Raw genomic sequence first — 15,700 nt, forward strand, 5'->3', positions numbered from 1 at the left:
AGAAGACGGCTCATGTATACACCTCATGAACTTCCGGTCATGCACATCATGCCTAACGAAGCCAGGAAGAGTACACCAGGCTTCAAAGGTGCACTGATGTGGCCAAAATAATTGTGCATGCGTGAGATTTCCAGAAGCTGGCAGTGATGCATAAGGATGTGATAACCTGGAAGGAGGGCCGATGAGTCTGGTGAAACAAAGCCCTGTTCGACTAGTCAAAGTCCTAATTAGCATAGGGACAACGAGGTTTAGAAGTGTTTTTTTCAACATTCATATTAGTGAATAAGGTTATACAGGGCTGGTTGGGGAAGAAATTTGGGTATACAGGTAGGTTTGGAGGACATAGGGAACCTTACAGGTTCCCTTTAAAACAACTGCAATACCCAACAAGGCTCATTGATAAAAGTTCATAGAATTAAGCAATTCTTTGGGTTTTTCCCCACCTTCATTGAACCTCTTCATCTTTGTGTAGTGGGAAACAGGGCATTTGGATCTCTGAGTCAGAAAAAAAATAGAGCTCTAACCTATAAAAGAATGTCTAGATGTACCTGTGTTTTCACATTCATGGTTGGTGCTCTCCGTTTCTTTGGCTTAACTAAGATCTTGTGCTTTGCTGCCGAATTGTCCAGACAGGACACAGAACTCAATGGTAATGAGAAATCTGCTAGAGGGAAATGGCTGACTGGAGACGCAGGACACAAACGGACATTGGACTGCAATGGACTGGTGGGACGTGAAGACAATTCAGAGGATTCCTATATACAAAAGTATAAAAAAAAAAAAAAAAAAAAAAAGCTATTTAATGGGTATACATACTACAAGTAAACATTTTAACATATGGGGGAGTATACAGGAAAAAATAAATTGTACAAAATTTAAAGTATATTAAACCTACAAATGAATAAAAGATGAAATGCAATATAATTGTGGTCTAAAGTAGTACATAAATTGCATGATCCGCTATGCAGAAACAGCAGTGGAGAAGCTTTCTGTTGCAGCAAGCTGCTTCTCAGCCGCCTTGTAATCTGTGTGTACACTTCTCACAATTGTGCTGATTGACGAGATTTAAAAGTGTTATCCAGTCAGTCTTAAGGTGGTGTCACACACCGCGACGTAGCTGCTACGTCACCATTTTCTGCGACGTCCCGTCGCTGTCGCTGTGTGTGACATTCAGCAACGAGCTGGCCCCTGCTGTGAGGTCGCCACTCGTTGCTGAATGTCCTGCTTCATTTTTTGCTCGTCGCTCTCCCGCTGTGAAGCACACATCGCTGTGTGTGACAGAGAGAGAGCGACGAACTGAAGCGAGCAGGGAGCCGGCATCTGGCAGCCTGCGGTAAGCTGTAACCATCGGGTAACCAAGAAGCCCTTTCCTTGGTTACCCGATATTTACATTAGTTACTAGCACCGCCGCTCTCATGCTGCCAGTGCCAGCTCCCTGCACTCCTAGGCAGGGTACATATCGGGTTAATTACCCAATGTGTACTCCAGCTACGTGAGCAGGGAGCCGGCACTGGCAGCGTGAGAGCGCACCGCTTAGCGCTGGCTCACTGCACACGTAGCCGGAGCCGGAGTACACATCAGGTAATTAACCCGATGTGTACCCTGGCTAGGAGAGCAGGGAGCCAGCGCTAAGCGTGTGCGCTGGTAACCAAGGTAAATATCGGGTAATGGTTACCCGATATTTACCTTAGTTACCAAGTGCAGCATGGCTTCCACAGCGACGCGTGTCGTTATGATCGCTACTGCGTCTGCTGTGTTTGAAAGCTAAGCAGCGATCATAACAGCGACTTACAAGGTCGCTGTTGCATCACATAAAATGGTGACGTAACAGCGACGTCGTTGTCGCTATGTGTGAACCCAGCTTTATGCCCCAGTCACATTTAACGACTTACCAGCGATCCCAAAACGATGTGACCTGATAAGGATCGCTGGTAAGTCGCTGGTGAGATGTCACACAGTCAGATCTTACCAACGACGCAGTAACGAACAGCGACCTGTATAACGATCTCAGCGGGCGTTAGGACTGTGTTAGGAGGTTGTTGGTAGGTGTCAAACACAGTGATGAGTCCTGCCCAGCAGAACATAGTCTTTGAAGAAAATGGTCCCAACCATTCAGCAACGACTAGTTATCTCACAGCAGGGGCCTGATCGCTAGTAGGTGTCACACATAAGATCGCTGCTGCGTCATGAAAATAGTGACGTAGCAACGATCTCATTAGCGATCTCGTTGTGTGTGACGGGGACTTTACTGTAGATGAGCTCTGGAGATGAGAGGGGCTACTGATGTGGCATCTGTCAGCTTCAAGCAAGGTAACAGTAGGCATCATGCATCCATCCTGTTCTAATTAATAGGACAACTCTGATGGTCACGCACAAGACCAAGAAGCAGCCGACAGATATCACATCTGAAGTGTCTCCAACCTCTTGTTGAGAAAATAATAAGACCCTTTAATAAATAGCATGAATAAAGGTGGGAGACAAAATATACCTTGGTAATTTTTGGAATAAATTAAGATGTAAAAAGGACAACATTGTGTTGTTTTTTGTTTTTTTTTTATTTTAAAGCGTTGCCCACTTTAGGGTCTTGTCCTCTATTGGCCACCATTGTTTTGAAAATAATAAAATGATATGATACTTGCTGTGCCTTGGTCCAGAGCCACCACTCAACCTAATGAGGGTGAATGCCATCCAATTTTATTTTATTTGGGTTTTGTTTGTTTAACTCATTGTTGCCCTATAGAGACCAAAAATGTAAAACGGGAATAATCCCTTTAAAGAAAAAAGAAAAACTGTCAAATTATTAGGTATCTTACATAATCTCGTGTTCGAGATGGAGCTCTCCTTTTTAGAATATATGGTATTACTTGGATTGTAGAGAACACCACAAGTTTCATAACAAAAAAAATGTGATACATTCTGAACTAAAAAAAAAATAAAATTATACGCTTTCATAAGGTTTATGTAGACTGGACTAGTTCTTCGAAAACTAAATACCAGGTGTTGACCACCATTAGTCTAGCTTCCCCAATGAATGAAGCTTTGCTGCAAGGAAAGTTGCATCCAGGCATATATTTCCCTGTAGACGGGAAATTAGAAATGATAATGATAATATAAAGACGTAAAACAGATTATATTATAATATATATATTATATATATATATATATATATTTGAATTTTATTAGAAACTGTCCAATTAAACTGTGGTTGAAAAGAAAAACAAAAAAAAACACAACCTACTCTAAAAATAAGCCCTAACAGGATTTTTTGGGCTTTTTGGAGTATATATAAAAGTTAGAGTATTATAAAATATAAGCTCTACTCAAAAAATAAGCGCTAGTTGTGGTTCAATAATGAAGTGTCCAAGCAGCTAAAAAAGTTACAGAATACAGCTGAAAGCAAGTGCCAATAGTGGATGGGCTCTCACACAGAGATCGGCGTCGCTGTCAGGTCCCTTGTCATTCCAGCTGCATTGCACTGCAGCTCTCACAAACAGATCGGGTACCAGTATCACTCCATATGAGCGATACTGCTTCAAGTCACCAGGGGGGCCAATTGCTGTAGAATGCAAGGGAGACCAGACAGCTAAGCAGACTTGTATGTGAAAGCCCATTCACTAGCCAAGTCTAATTGTCTGGGGTCTGATAAGTGCGATTCTTTTAGGGGTAAACGTACACCACACGCACACCAGGCTCTCTATAGAGCTTATACATTGACAGTGAGGTGTCAATCACAGCGGGGGTTGCCTGACCGCCCTGCACATGACTTCATAGTCCTGCAATGATAAGGGTCCTGCTGCTTAAACAAGTGTGACACCCTGGCCTATCAGGTCGTCACAGGGTATGGTGCAATCTGCCCTTCTGTACAATATCCACCTCCTCCTTGGTTACGGGTCCCTGACCTTTGGTGTTGCCAAGAACAAGCTAATCAAAATCCTAGGAACACTCTGCACCACACCCACCAGACACACCAGTCGCTAACCTGAAGGGAATAGGGTCACCCACTGGGGGGGTTGGTTAAGGAGTGTCAGGAGTGTCAGGAGACAGACAGTTGAGCAGTGACTCTCGAGAGGAGAGGTCAGGAGCTGGGCTCCTTGAGACTATTAGGTGGCAGACGTTGGTCTTGGCCTGGTAGGAGCTGGACACTGGTCCCAGGGGGATCGTGACAAGGGGCATGGACTGTCGAGGACGACAGCCGGTGGCCTTGTGCAGGGGGGCCAGGGCACGACAGGGTACGTGGACCCTGGGTCAGGAAGGAGCTTCAGGCGTCCTGACAATTTACCCGACGAGGACGGAATCTTCAAGATCCGTTCTCCACCCGCTCCAAAATCGGGGTACTAACGCAACAAGGGGGATAGGACTTTCCCACTACACAGTCCAGAAAATCCCAAGCGTGAACCCTGAGAGCAAGTTCACCCAGTTAGCCATACTGGTGAGCGGGACCCAATTAATTTCAGGCTAAAGGGACCAACTAGAAGATGAGGTGCCAAGGCAAAGGTCACAGACTAACAGGCAACACCAACGGGCACGGGATCCAGGTGTGCTCCCTCTAAGCGGCAGCGGTGTCCAGAACTTTGGTTTACCGCAGTTGTCAGTGTCAGCATTATTGGACTGAGTACACAAGTGACCCTTACCGTCCCAACGGCACCTCCCAGTCACCATTACTGAGTCCCGGGGCATTACTCCTACCCGTGGAGGGGTTAAACACCTAGCTGCCCACACCATCGCCACCGGGTACTTCCAATCGCAGCGGTGGTACTACATCTTACCACGCACCACGGGTGGTGTCACGAACTTCAATCACACCATCCCGTGTAAATATTCCCCCTTTTAATCAGAGTGGCTGCGCGACCCCGACCCCTGGGTCCGGAGACCCCTCGAGCCACTGCGGATCCGGATCAGAGCAGACTGGCTGCTGACACGGGGGTGGCACACAAACATATCAAATAAAGAGGAGCTCAGACTGTTACAAGACAGGCAGCCCTGATTTTTTTTGTTTTAACCCTTGCAGCATGCTGGCTTCAGCTTAAATAGCAAAAACCTACTGACACACAGATTTCCTTTAATGCCGGTTTTGTCAGGATTTTTTGAGACCTGCTTAGAATTGGTTTGGACATTGCTGTAATGACTCATTGTGGATGGAAAGCATGACGCTAATGTGAACAAAGACCTACATATAGTTAGCTTACTAAAACCTGACCACAACGTGGCACATGCAGCATATAATTTATCCAATATTGTATAACCATGCAAGCTCTTCCTACCAAGACAAGACGACTATTTTAGGTGCAAAGTCATATGACAATCCAACCAGAACAAGGGCACTTAATTACTTGTCAAGAAGTGAACAGAACAGAAAAGTGATTATTAGTGTTTTACATTTTGTAAGAATCGACAATCTGCAAAGAACATCTGGCCGATGTGTAACATTTGTGCTGAGTTACTACGTGCTATTAATCTTTCCAGAATTATCCATAAGACAAACTCCGCATGAACCATCTGCCTGATAATTGTGACTAAATGGTGCTTAATCACAAGCTGGGCATCCACTTATGTTTAACTTCATATAACTGGATTCCAGAGCCGAGCCAAAAGGACGTATATAAAACCCATCATAACCCACAATTACGGAGTGGAGTTGCATTACTCACAATGCTATATATTTTTCTTCTCGTATTATAATTATGTTTTGTAGCAGAACAGAACTGTAAATGGTGACTTTGGATATACTCTTCTAAACCATATGACTAAAATAGATCTGTAATTAACACTGTGACCCAACCATGGCTGGCGTGTATTTCACATATCCATCTATGAGCTCTCAGATTTCTGAGCTGAAGACGTCCAGGATTCAACCCAACAATTCGAGTGTTACCATACAGAAAAGATGCTTTATGCTTACCGTAAAATTCTGAAGAAGCAATAAGGCTGTTTAGCGTCAGATAATGTCTGCTGGGTATGGAGGGGGTTCCGCAGCTGTCTGTCTGTCTTTAGAAAGACTTCACAAACCAGGGCTCATCCCATTAAATGCCCAAACTCCTTCTCCGTGCGCATAACACAGGGGGATGGTACCACACTCCGGTAAGAATTTATTTCGTTCCCAACAGTTAATAGCATATATTACATTCCCAGCACAAACACAAAATGGTACAAGTGACAGAATCTCAGCCTTTCACTGGCCCATCAGGGATTAGAATCTTTGTGACTTCAGGGCATCCAGTGCCAACTATCCCAGCCAGCAGCACCCTGCTTTCGTGGGCACCCATTGAGAGGCGTTAGCGGCACGCTTGGAAAGCTGACTGAGCTCAGCAAATTATGTACACAGGTGACTAAACTGTCCCAACTTGGGTTCTCCAATAAAATTTGTGGGCTCAGTGTTAGGCAGTGGAACAGTTCTGTAATCTTCCAGCTGGATCCTTGGACTCTAGGCTGAAGTCCTGTATAATGACACTTCTGACAGGAGCAAGGCCCTTTTTATATCCATTAATACCCATTTCAGGGTATTGTGTCTTACAGGATTGGTGACAGATGGTTCTTCCCTCCTTTGTCGCTAGTTCAATCTGACTGTATAAATACCCTCTGAATGTAGTAGTCTAAAAAGGTACCGTCACACTAAGCAACATCGCTAGCAACATCGCTGCTGAGGCACAACTTGCTAGCGATGTTGCTGTGTGTGACATCCAGCAACAACCCGGCCCCTGCTGTAAGGTCGTTGGTTGTTGCTGAATGTCCTGGACCATTTTTTAGTTGTTGCTCTCCCGCTGTGAAGCACAGATCGCTGTGTGTGACAGCGAGACAGCAACAACTAAATGTGCAGGCAGCAGGAGCCGGCTTCTGCGGACGCTGGTAACCACAATAAACAGCGGGTAACCAAGAAGCCCTTACCTTGGTTACCTGATATTTACCTTCGTTACCAGCGTCCGTAGTTACCCCTCTCCACCCATAGCAGTTTTTAATTGCAATGAGATGACACACAGTTAGGGTCACAGAGCTAGGGACCCCAATATAGAGATATGCCTTGACGAGGCCTTGGGGCTCAGTTACATTGATCAATGCGATTGCTAAATATCTCCTTTTTCCTAATATTCATGGCAGGTATGAAATTCATTATTCACATGTTCAAATTAGCAAGTAGCATTTTTCATTGTATATTCCAATATTTTTCCATATGCTTGAGGCATTATACCATTATCTAAGTTTGATGTACAGCCTTATTCTTATATATGGTATGTATTTTTGGCTTGCACTCATATATATATATATATATATATATATTAGTGCTCACTTCAGTTATCCTATTCAGTTATATGTAGTTTTTTTCTGAATGTGAACACAGCTCCGCCCCTTTCGGCCATGTTTTTTCCATCTCCTATATAAGAAAGTCCTTAGTTACCCCTCTCCACCCATAGCAGTTTTTAATTGCAATGAGATGACACACAGTTAGGGTCACAGAGCTAGGGACCCCAATATAGAGATATGCCTTGACGAGGCCTTGGGGCTCAGTTACATTGATCAATGCGATTGCTAAATATCTCCTTTTTCCTAATATTCATGGCAGGTATGCAATTCATTATTCACATGTTCAAATTAGCAAGTAGCATTTTTCATTGTATATTCCAATATTTTTCCATATGCTTGAGGCATTATACCATTATCTAAGTTTGATGTGCAGCCTTATTCTTATATATGGTATGTATTTTTGGCTTGCACTCATATATATATATATATATTAGTGCTCACTTCAGTTATCCTATTCAGTTATATGTAGTTTTTTTCTGAATGTGAACACAGCTCCGCCCCTTTCGGCCATGTTTTTTCCATCTCCTATATAAGAAAGTCCTTAGTTACCCCTCTCCACCCATAGCAGTTTTTAATTGCAATGAGATGACACACAGTTAGGGTCACAGAGCTAGGGACCCCAATATAGAGATATGCCTTGACGAGGCCTTGGGGCTCAGTTACATTGATCAATGCGATTGCTAAATATCTCCTTTTTCCTAATATTCATGGCAGGTATGCAATTCATTATTCACATGTTCAAATTAGCAAGTAGCATTTTTCATTGTATATTCCAATATTTTTCCATATGCTTGAGGCATTATACCATTATCTAAGTTTGATGTGCAGCCTTATTCTTATATATGGTATGTATTTTTGGCTTGCACTCATATATATATATATATATATATATATATTAGTGCTCACTTCAGTTATCCTATTCAGTTATATGTAGTTTTTTTCTGAATGTGAACACAGCTCCGCCCCTTTCGGCCATGTTTTTTCCATCTCCTATATAAGAAAGTCCTTAGTTACCCCTCTCCACCCATAGCAGTTTTTAATTGCAATGAGATGACACACAGTTAGGGTCACAGAGCTAGGGACCCCAATATAGAGATATGCCTTGACGAGGCCTTGGGGCTCAGTTACATTGATCAATGCGATTGCTAAATATCTCCTTTTTCCTAATATTCATGGCAGGTATGCAATTCATTATTCACATGTTCAAATTAGCAAGTAGCATTTTTCATTGTATATTCCAATATTTTTCCATATGCTTGAGGCATTATACCATTATCTAAGTTTGATGTGCAGCCTTATTCTTATATATGGTATGTATTTTTGGCTTGCACTCATATATATATATATATATATATATATATATATATATATATTAGTGCTCACTTCAGTTATCCTATTCAGTTATATGTAGTTTTTTTCTGAATGTGAACACAGCTCCGCCCCTTTCGGCCATGTTTTTTCCATCTCCTATATAAGAAAGTCCTTAGTTACCCCTCTCCACCCATAGCAGTTTTTAATTGCAATGAGATGACACACAGTTAGGGTCACAGAGCTAGGGACCCCAATATAGAGATATGCCTTGACGAGGCCTTGGGGCTCAGTTACATTGATCAATGCGATTGCTAAATATCTCCTTTTTCCTAATATTCATGGCAGGTATGCAATTCATTATTCACATGTTCAAATTAGCAAGTAGCATTTTTCATTGTATATTCCAATATTTTTCCATATGCTTGAGGCATTATACCATTATCTAAGTTTGATGTGCAGCCTTATTCTTATATATGGTATGTATTTTTGGCTTGCACTCATATATATATATATATATATATATATTAGTGCTCACTTCAGTTATCCTACTCAGTTATATGATGCAGAGTAGTGACATACATCAAAAGAGGTTTAAATATGAGGGGCTGCTAATAAGTCTTTGGCTTTACCCAGAAAGAAACGAGATAAGATGATGAAACGTTATATTTATTCCACATACTCTCCACTGATGTCAACACACTCCTTACATCGGTATTCCAAGTTCTCTAAGCCTACCACAAAGAAGGATTTCAGTTGTGCCTCAAACCAGGCATCCGTAGCAGCCATGGCATCAGAAATGGTGTAAAATTTGGTACCCTTGAGGTGTTTCTTCAGGTTTCGAAACAGATGATAGTTGGAGGGACCTAGATCTGGTGAATAAGGTGGGTGATCAACCAGCTGAAAGCCCAGCTCTGCCAGTTTTGCCATGGTTGCTTGTGCAGTGTAAGCAGAGGCAGGAACAAAATTCTTGCAGGAACAAAATTCCTTTGGACAGCTTGCCGCGCTTTTTGGCCTTCAGAGCTGCCGTCAATTGGTCCAAAAGTTCAATGCCATACCTTGCATTGATGGTGGAACCCTTTTGAAGGTAGTCCACTAGCAGCACGCCCTCCTTATCCCAGAACAGAGACGCCATCACCTTAGTGGCTGATTTTTGCACCCTGAACTTCTTTTGATGAGGAGAACCACTATGCCTCCACTCTTTTTGACTGCTTCTTGTTTCAGGGTCATAAAATCAAATCCATGTCTCATCCATAGTGACAAGTCGATCCAGGAAGTTCTTATCAGTCCGGAAACACCGACAATTGGACTGGGAAGTTTTCACTCGCATATTTCTCTGATTGGTTGTCAAACATTTGGGGACCCACTTTGCAGATAGCTTCCTCATGTCCAAATGTTCATGGATAATGACACAAACACAATCACGGGAAATCACTATGATGTCTGCTATTGCTTTAGTTGAAGCAGGTTGTACACAGCAGCGACGATCTCTGGAACAACAACCACTCTCGGGCGTCCGGGACGTTCCTCATCATTGGTGCTGAAGTGGTCAGTTTTAAATTTGGCAACTCAGTTCTTAACTGTGGAATATTGATTCCCCGATGTCTGCGACATATCACCATGAATATACTTCGCAGACTTTCCTTGCAGAAACAAGAATTTTATCACTCCTCTGCTCTCATTTGCTGTCAATATCGCATTAGACTCCGGCATTTTGTTTTCTCGCGAGCGTAGAACACTGTTGCCATAAACAACAAACACAATTTTGAAAACATATTAGACACCTAGGGCTTTCATGTGATATAATATTCGTTACCACAGAAACAAAAAAAGATCACAAAACCAAAGACTTAGCAGCCCATCGTATAAAATTGTGGTGCAGTTTACGATTAGCATGTGGTGTAAGTGAAAAATTAAAATCTCCACAATTCAAATAACTTTTTTTTTCTAACAGAATGATAAAAGTCTATATAGCTTGCTGATCTTTTCGGAACTTAGGTGAGTTGGTTCTTAGAACGTGGATAAATTCTTATGCCAAATTGCTTCAATAAAAAGCTGAACACGAAAGCGCTCATTGATTATTTACCATTTTAACCGCAAGTCATCAGGACTGGTGATTTGTTAGTCTTGATAAACAATGAACTGTAGTAAGCCTAAGTTCACATGTCCAGTAATCGTCCATTAGAACGTATCCAGAAGCAATCTGTTGCCAAAAAAGTGGTGAAGACACTTTTCTTGTCCATTTTTAAATAACTTATTTCAGCTTTCTCTTGTTAATCATTTTTTTCTTGCACTTGTTAAGGATCCGTTTTTTTTTTGCTTACTTGATCAGTTTCAAATGGTAGATAGCAATCAGTTAACGGATCCATTTGCCATATTCCTCAATGTTAAAGGGAACCTGTCACCACTTTTTTCGACTATAAGCTGCAACCACCACCATCGGGCTCTTATATACAGCATGTTAGAATGTTGTATATAAGAGCTCAGGCCAGGGGTATACCATAAAAAACACTTCATAATACTTACCTAACGGTCGCGCGGTGGGCCTTATGGGCGTCTCTGTTGTCCGGTGCCGCCTCTTTTGGCTATCTTTGTTTTCCTTCTTCTCTAGCCGCAGTGTATGATGGGTCCGACATCATACACACTCGCCGGCATTCAGGTCCTGCGCAGGCGCACTTTGATCTGCCCTGAGCACGGCAGATCAAAGTATTGTTGTGCGCTTGCGCTGGACCGGCGAGTGTGTATGACGTAGCCGCGTCATGCACCCAGGCTTCAGAAAGAGGACGAAGATGGCAGAAAGAGGAGGCGCTGGCACCGGAGAACTGACACGCCCATAAGGCCCACCATGCGACCATTAGGTAAGTAATATAAAGTGTTTTTTATGTTATACCCCCGGCCTGGGTTCTTGTATACAGCATGTTAGAATGTTGTATATAAGAGCCCCGTGGTGGTGGCCGCAGTTTATAGGCCAAAAAAGTAGTGGCGGGTTACCTTTAAGTAAAAAAAAAAAAAAAAATGGATCCAGCTGAACAAGTAAATTAAAAACAGACAAAAAAAGTTGGACTTCTCTGAAGAATCTCCACCCATTTTCTTAAAAAAAAAAAAAAAAAAAAATGGTGCAAACCAGCGTAAAAATGCCAAAGAATTTTAAAGCAAGTACAAAAAGACTTGCAAAATTTTACTCCAGAATTCTACAAAAAACTGTTGAATAGAGGGCGTAAAACTAAAATAGCACACCACAATCAGCAGATGCTCCCCAGGCTCAATACTTTCAGACCTGAAAAATTCTCCCTTAGCTTTCTGATGTTTATTTGACCCCCACCATGGGAAAAATGTAACATTAGCATTGCGGTCATTCCTCTTTCAGATATCAAAATAAACTGAGTCATTTGAGCATTTACTGCAGCAACAAAAGCACTTTCATTTGAACATCATACAATACTCACGTTCTCCCTCACTATTACTATGAGCAAAAAATCCTTAGCATCTTTATATAATTAGTCTGATGTCCCATTATGAATTTTCTTACATCAGAAAAAGAGACCTGTCTGAGAGCTGCACTCGGAGAAGCCGGCGAGGAGGGGGGCAAGAATTGTTTTGTCGCTCCTTATGACATACATACACACATTATATATACATACACACATACATATATGCACACATATACACACATATATACACACACACACACATTTTTTATTATAGATATATTTATATATATATATATATATATATATATATATATAATTGCCTTATTCTGTCTGTCTGTCTGTCTGTCTTGCTCCAAAATTGTGTCCTTACGGTGACACAAAGCTGATTGGCCGCTGGGCTCGCCATGGCCTCGCCCCCCCGCACAGATTAGCCGCTCGCCCAGGCTGCTCCCCCACATGGATTGGCCGGCCGCTCGCACAGGCTCCGCCCCACCACAGATTGGCCTCTCGCCCCGGCACCCTGCAGGCATTGGCAACTCGGCCACGCCCCGCCCCCTCACGCAATGCACGCTAGCTCTGGCCCCGCCCCCCCACACATTCCCCGAACCGACACGGTCACAGAGCCACGACTACCAGATGAGTACTGTACCCCTGGGAGCCCACATCAGCGTACGCCGCCAAACCAGCCGACACATACCCTCGCATTGCTGGGGCTGGCCGGCGTATGCTGGTGTGGGCTCCCGTGCGAGTGGGGGGACGAGATACGCTGGTAACCATGGTAGCATAGTTACCAGCGCATCAAGGTCCTGTAGCGGCGGAACATACACACACGCACACACATAACAGCACACACACACACATACACACATCAGATCACACTCCCTCTCACACACACCTCACACACACATCGCATCGCATCCACACATCAAGGTCCTGCAGCGGCGGAACATACACACACGCACACACATAACAGCACACACACACACATACACACACACACACACACATCAGATCACACTCACTCTCACACACACCTCACACACACATCACATCGCATCCACATACTCACAACATCCTGGGATATCGCTTGCTTCTCGGCCGCGATACTGTGCTGTGAGCTTCCAGGACCTGCCGGAGGATCACATGGCCAGAAGCATGTGATATCTCCGGATGTTGTGAGTATGAGCGCGTATGTGCAATATCGTCAATGTGTGTGTGCGTGAGTGTATGTGATCGGGTGTGTGTGAGTGTATGCGATCGGGGGTGTGTGTGTGTGTGTGTGTGAGTGTATGCGATCGGATCTGTGAGTGTCAGCAGAGGAGCACGGCGTGCTGGAGGAGGCTGGGAGGAGAGAGGCTGATCCTGGGGAAGGCTGGGATGGGGAGGCTGAGAGAAGAGAGGCTGATGCTGGGGGAGGCTGAGGCTGGGGTAGGCTGGGAGGAGAGAGGCTGATGCTGGGAAGAGAGAGGCTGATGCTGGGAAGAGAGAGGCTGATGCTGGGAGGAGAGAGGCTGATGCTGGGAGGAGAGAGGCTGATGCTGGGAGGAGAGAGGCTGATGCTGGGAGGAGAGAGGCTGATGCTGGGAGGAGAGAGGCTGATGCTGGGAAGAGAGAGGCTGATGCTGGGAAGAGAGAGGCTGATGCTGGGGACAGAAAAGGCTGATGCTGGGAGGAGAGAGGCTGATGCTGCGGGTAGAGAGGCTGATGCTGCGGGCAGAGAGGCTGATGCTGCGGGCAGAGAGGCTGATGCTGCGGGCAGAGAGGCTGATGCTGCGGGCAGAGAGGCTGATGCTGCGGGCAGAGAGGCTGATGCTGCGGGCAGAGAGGCTGATGCTGCGGGCAGAGAGGCTGATGCTGCGGGCAGAGAGGCTGATGCTGCGGGCAGAGAGGCTGATGCTGCGGGCAGAGAGGCTGATGCTGCGGGCAGAGAGGCTGATGCTGCGGGCAGAGAGGCTGATGCTGCGGGCAGAGAGGCTGATGCTGCGGGCAGAGAGGCTGATGCTGCGGGCAGAGAGGCTGATGCTGCGGGCAGAGAGGCTGATGCTGCGGGCAGAGAGGCTGATGCTGGTGCAGCATGGGGGATGGAGCACGTTTGGGAGTGCGCAGCATGGCGGATGGAGCACGTTTGGGAGTGCGCAGCATGGCGGATGGAGCACGTTTGGGAGTGCGCAGCATGGCGGATGGAGCAAGTTTGGGAGTGCGCAGCATGGCGGATGGAGCACGTTTGGGAGTGCGCAGCATGGCGGATGGACCACGTTTGGGAGTGCGCAGCATGGCGGATGGATCACGTTTGGGAGTGCGCAGCATGGCGGATGGACCACGTTTGGGAGTGCGCAGCATGGCGGATGGACCACGTTTGGGAGTGCGCAGCATGGCGAATGGAGCACGTTTGGGAGTGCGCAGCATGGCGGATGGAGCACGTTTGGGAGTGCGCAGCATGGCGGATGGAGCACGTTTGGGAGTGCGCAGCATGGCGGATGGAGCACGATGGGGAGTGCGGAGTATGGCGGATGGAGCACGATGGGGAGTGCGCTGCATGGGGGATGGAGCACGATGGGGAGTGCGGAGTATGGCGGATGGAGCACGTTTGGGAGTGCGCAGCATGGCGGATGGAGCATGTTTGGGAGTGCGCAGCATGGCGGATGGAGCACGTTTGGGAGTGCGCAGCATGGGAGATGGAGTACGATGGGGGGTGCGCAGCATAGGGGATGGAGCACGATGGGGAGTGCGCTGCATGGGGGATGGAGCACGATGGGGAGTGCGCTGCATGGGGGATGGAGCATGATGGGAAGTGCACACCTCCCCCCAACACACACACACACACACACGCGCACTGCACAACACACCACACACACACACACACACACTGGGAACCACAAATAACTGCCCTACACAGACACCCACACACACAGACAACGCTGCACACACAAATATACGCACATACCGCACAACACACACATTGCACAAAACATACCTCCCCCCAAAACACACCACACACACACACAAACCGCGCAACACACACACAACGCTACAGACCCACAGCGCTCCACAAACAACACCACTCTCACCCCCCCGCCACACCCAGACAACACCCAGAACATGTACAGCGCCCTACACAAACACTTGGTAACTACACACAACAACATCTATATATCTATCTATATATATATATCTATATATATATATATCTATATCTCTATATCTCTATATCTCTATATCTCTATATCTCTATATCTCTATATCTCTATATCTCTATATCTCTATATCTCTATATCTCTATATCTCTATATCTCTATATCTCTATATCTCTATATCTCTATATCTCTATATCTCTATATCTCTATAACAAAAATCATACATGAACTACACAATACGTAAATTCTAGAATGCCCGATGCGTAGAATCGGGCCACCTTCTAGTATATATATATATCTATATAAATTGCATCTGTCTGTCTGTCTGTCTGTCTCCAAAATTGTGTCACAGTGACAGTGTCGTTACAGTGACAACTGTCGGATTGGCCGCTGGGCTCGGCTTGGCCCCGCCCCCCCACAGATTGGCCGCTCGCCTCGGCCTGGCCCCGCCCGCATCGCCCGCTCCAGCGTACACCGGATCCCGATACACATGTGCAGGGAGCCGGCATACGCTGACACCTAGCTCGGCCC

The 15,700-nt window shown here is 45.3% G+C and overlaps 1 protein-coding gene across 3 annotated transcripts in view; it reads right to left on the minus strand.

The window, feature by feature from the left end:
* KIAA1210 (KIAA1210 ortholog) overlaps window positions 1–15,700 on the minus strand; it is a 216,872-nt gene that overhangs the window by 13,788 nt on the left and 187,384 nt on the right. For all 3 annotated transcript variants that reach the window (XM_075323825.1, XM_075323826.1, XM_075323824.1), the window contains exon 7: window positions 549–755. In XM_075323825.1, the coding sequence (XP_075179940.1) occupies window positions 549–755 (207 nt within the window). The remainder of the gene's footprint in view (window positions 1–548; window positions 756–15,700) is intronic.

Source organism: Anomaloglossus baeobatrachus, chromosome 9 (genome assembly GCF_048569485.1).
Source record: "Anomaloglossus baeobatrachus isolate aAnoBae1 chromosome 9, aAnoBae1.hap1, whole genome shotgun sequence".
NCBI lineage: Eukaryota > Metazoa > Chordata > Amphibia > Anura > Aromobatidae > Anomaloglossus > Anomaloglossus baeobatrachus.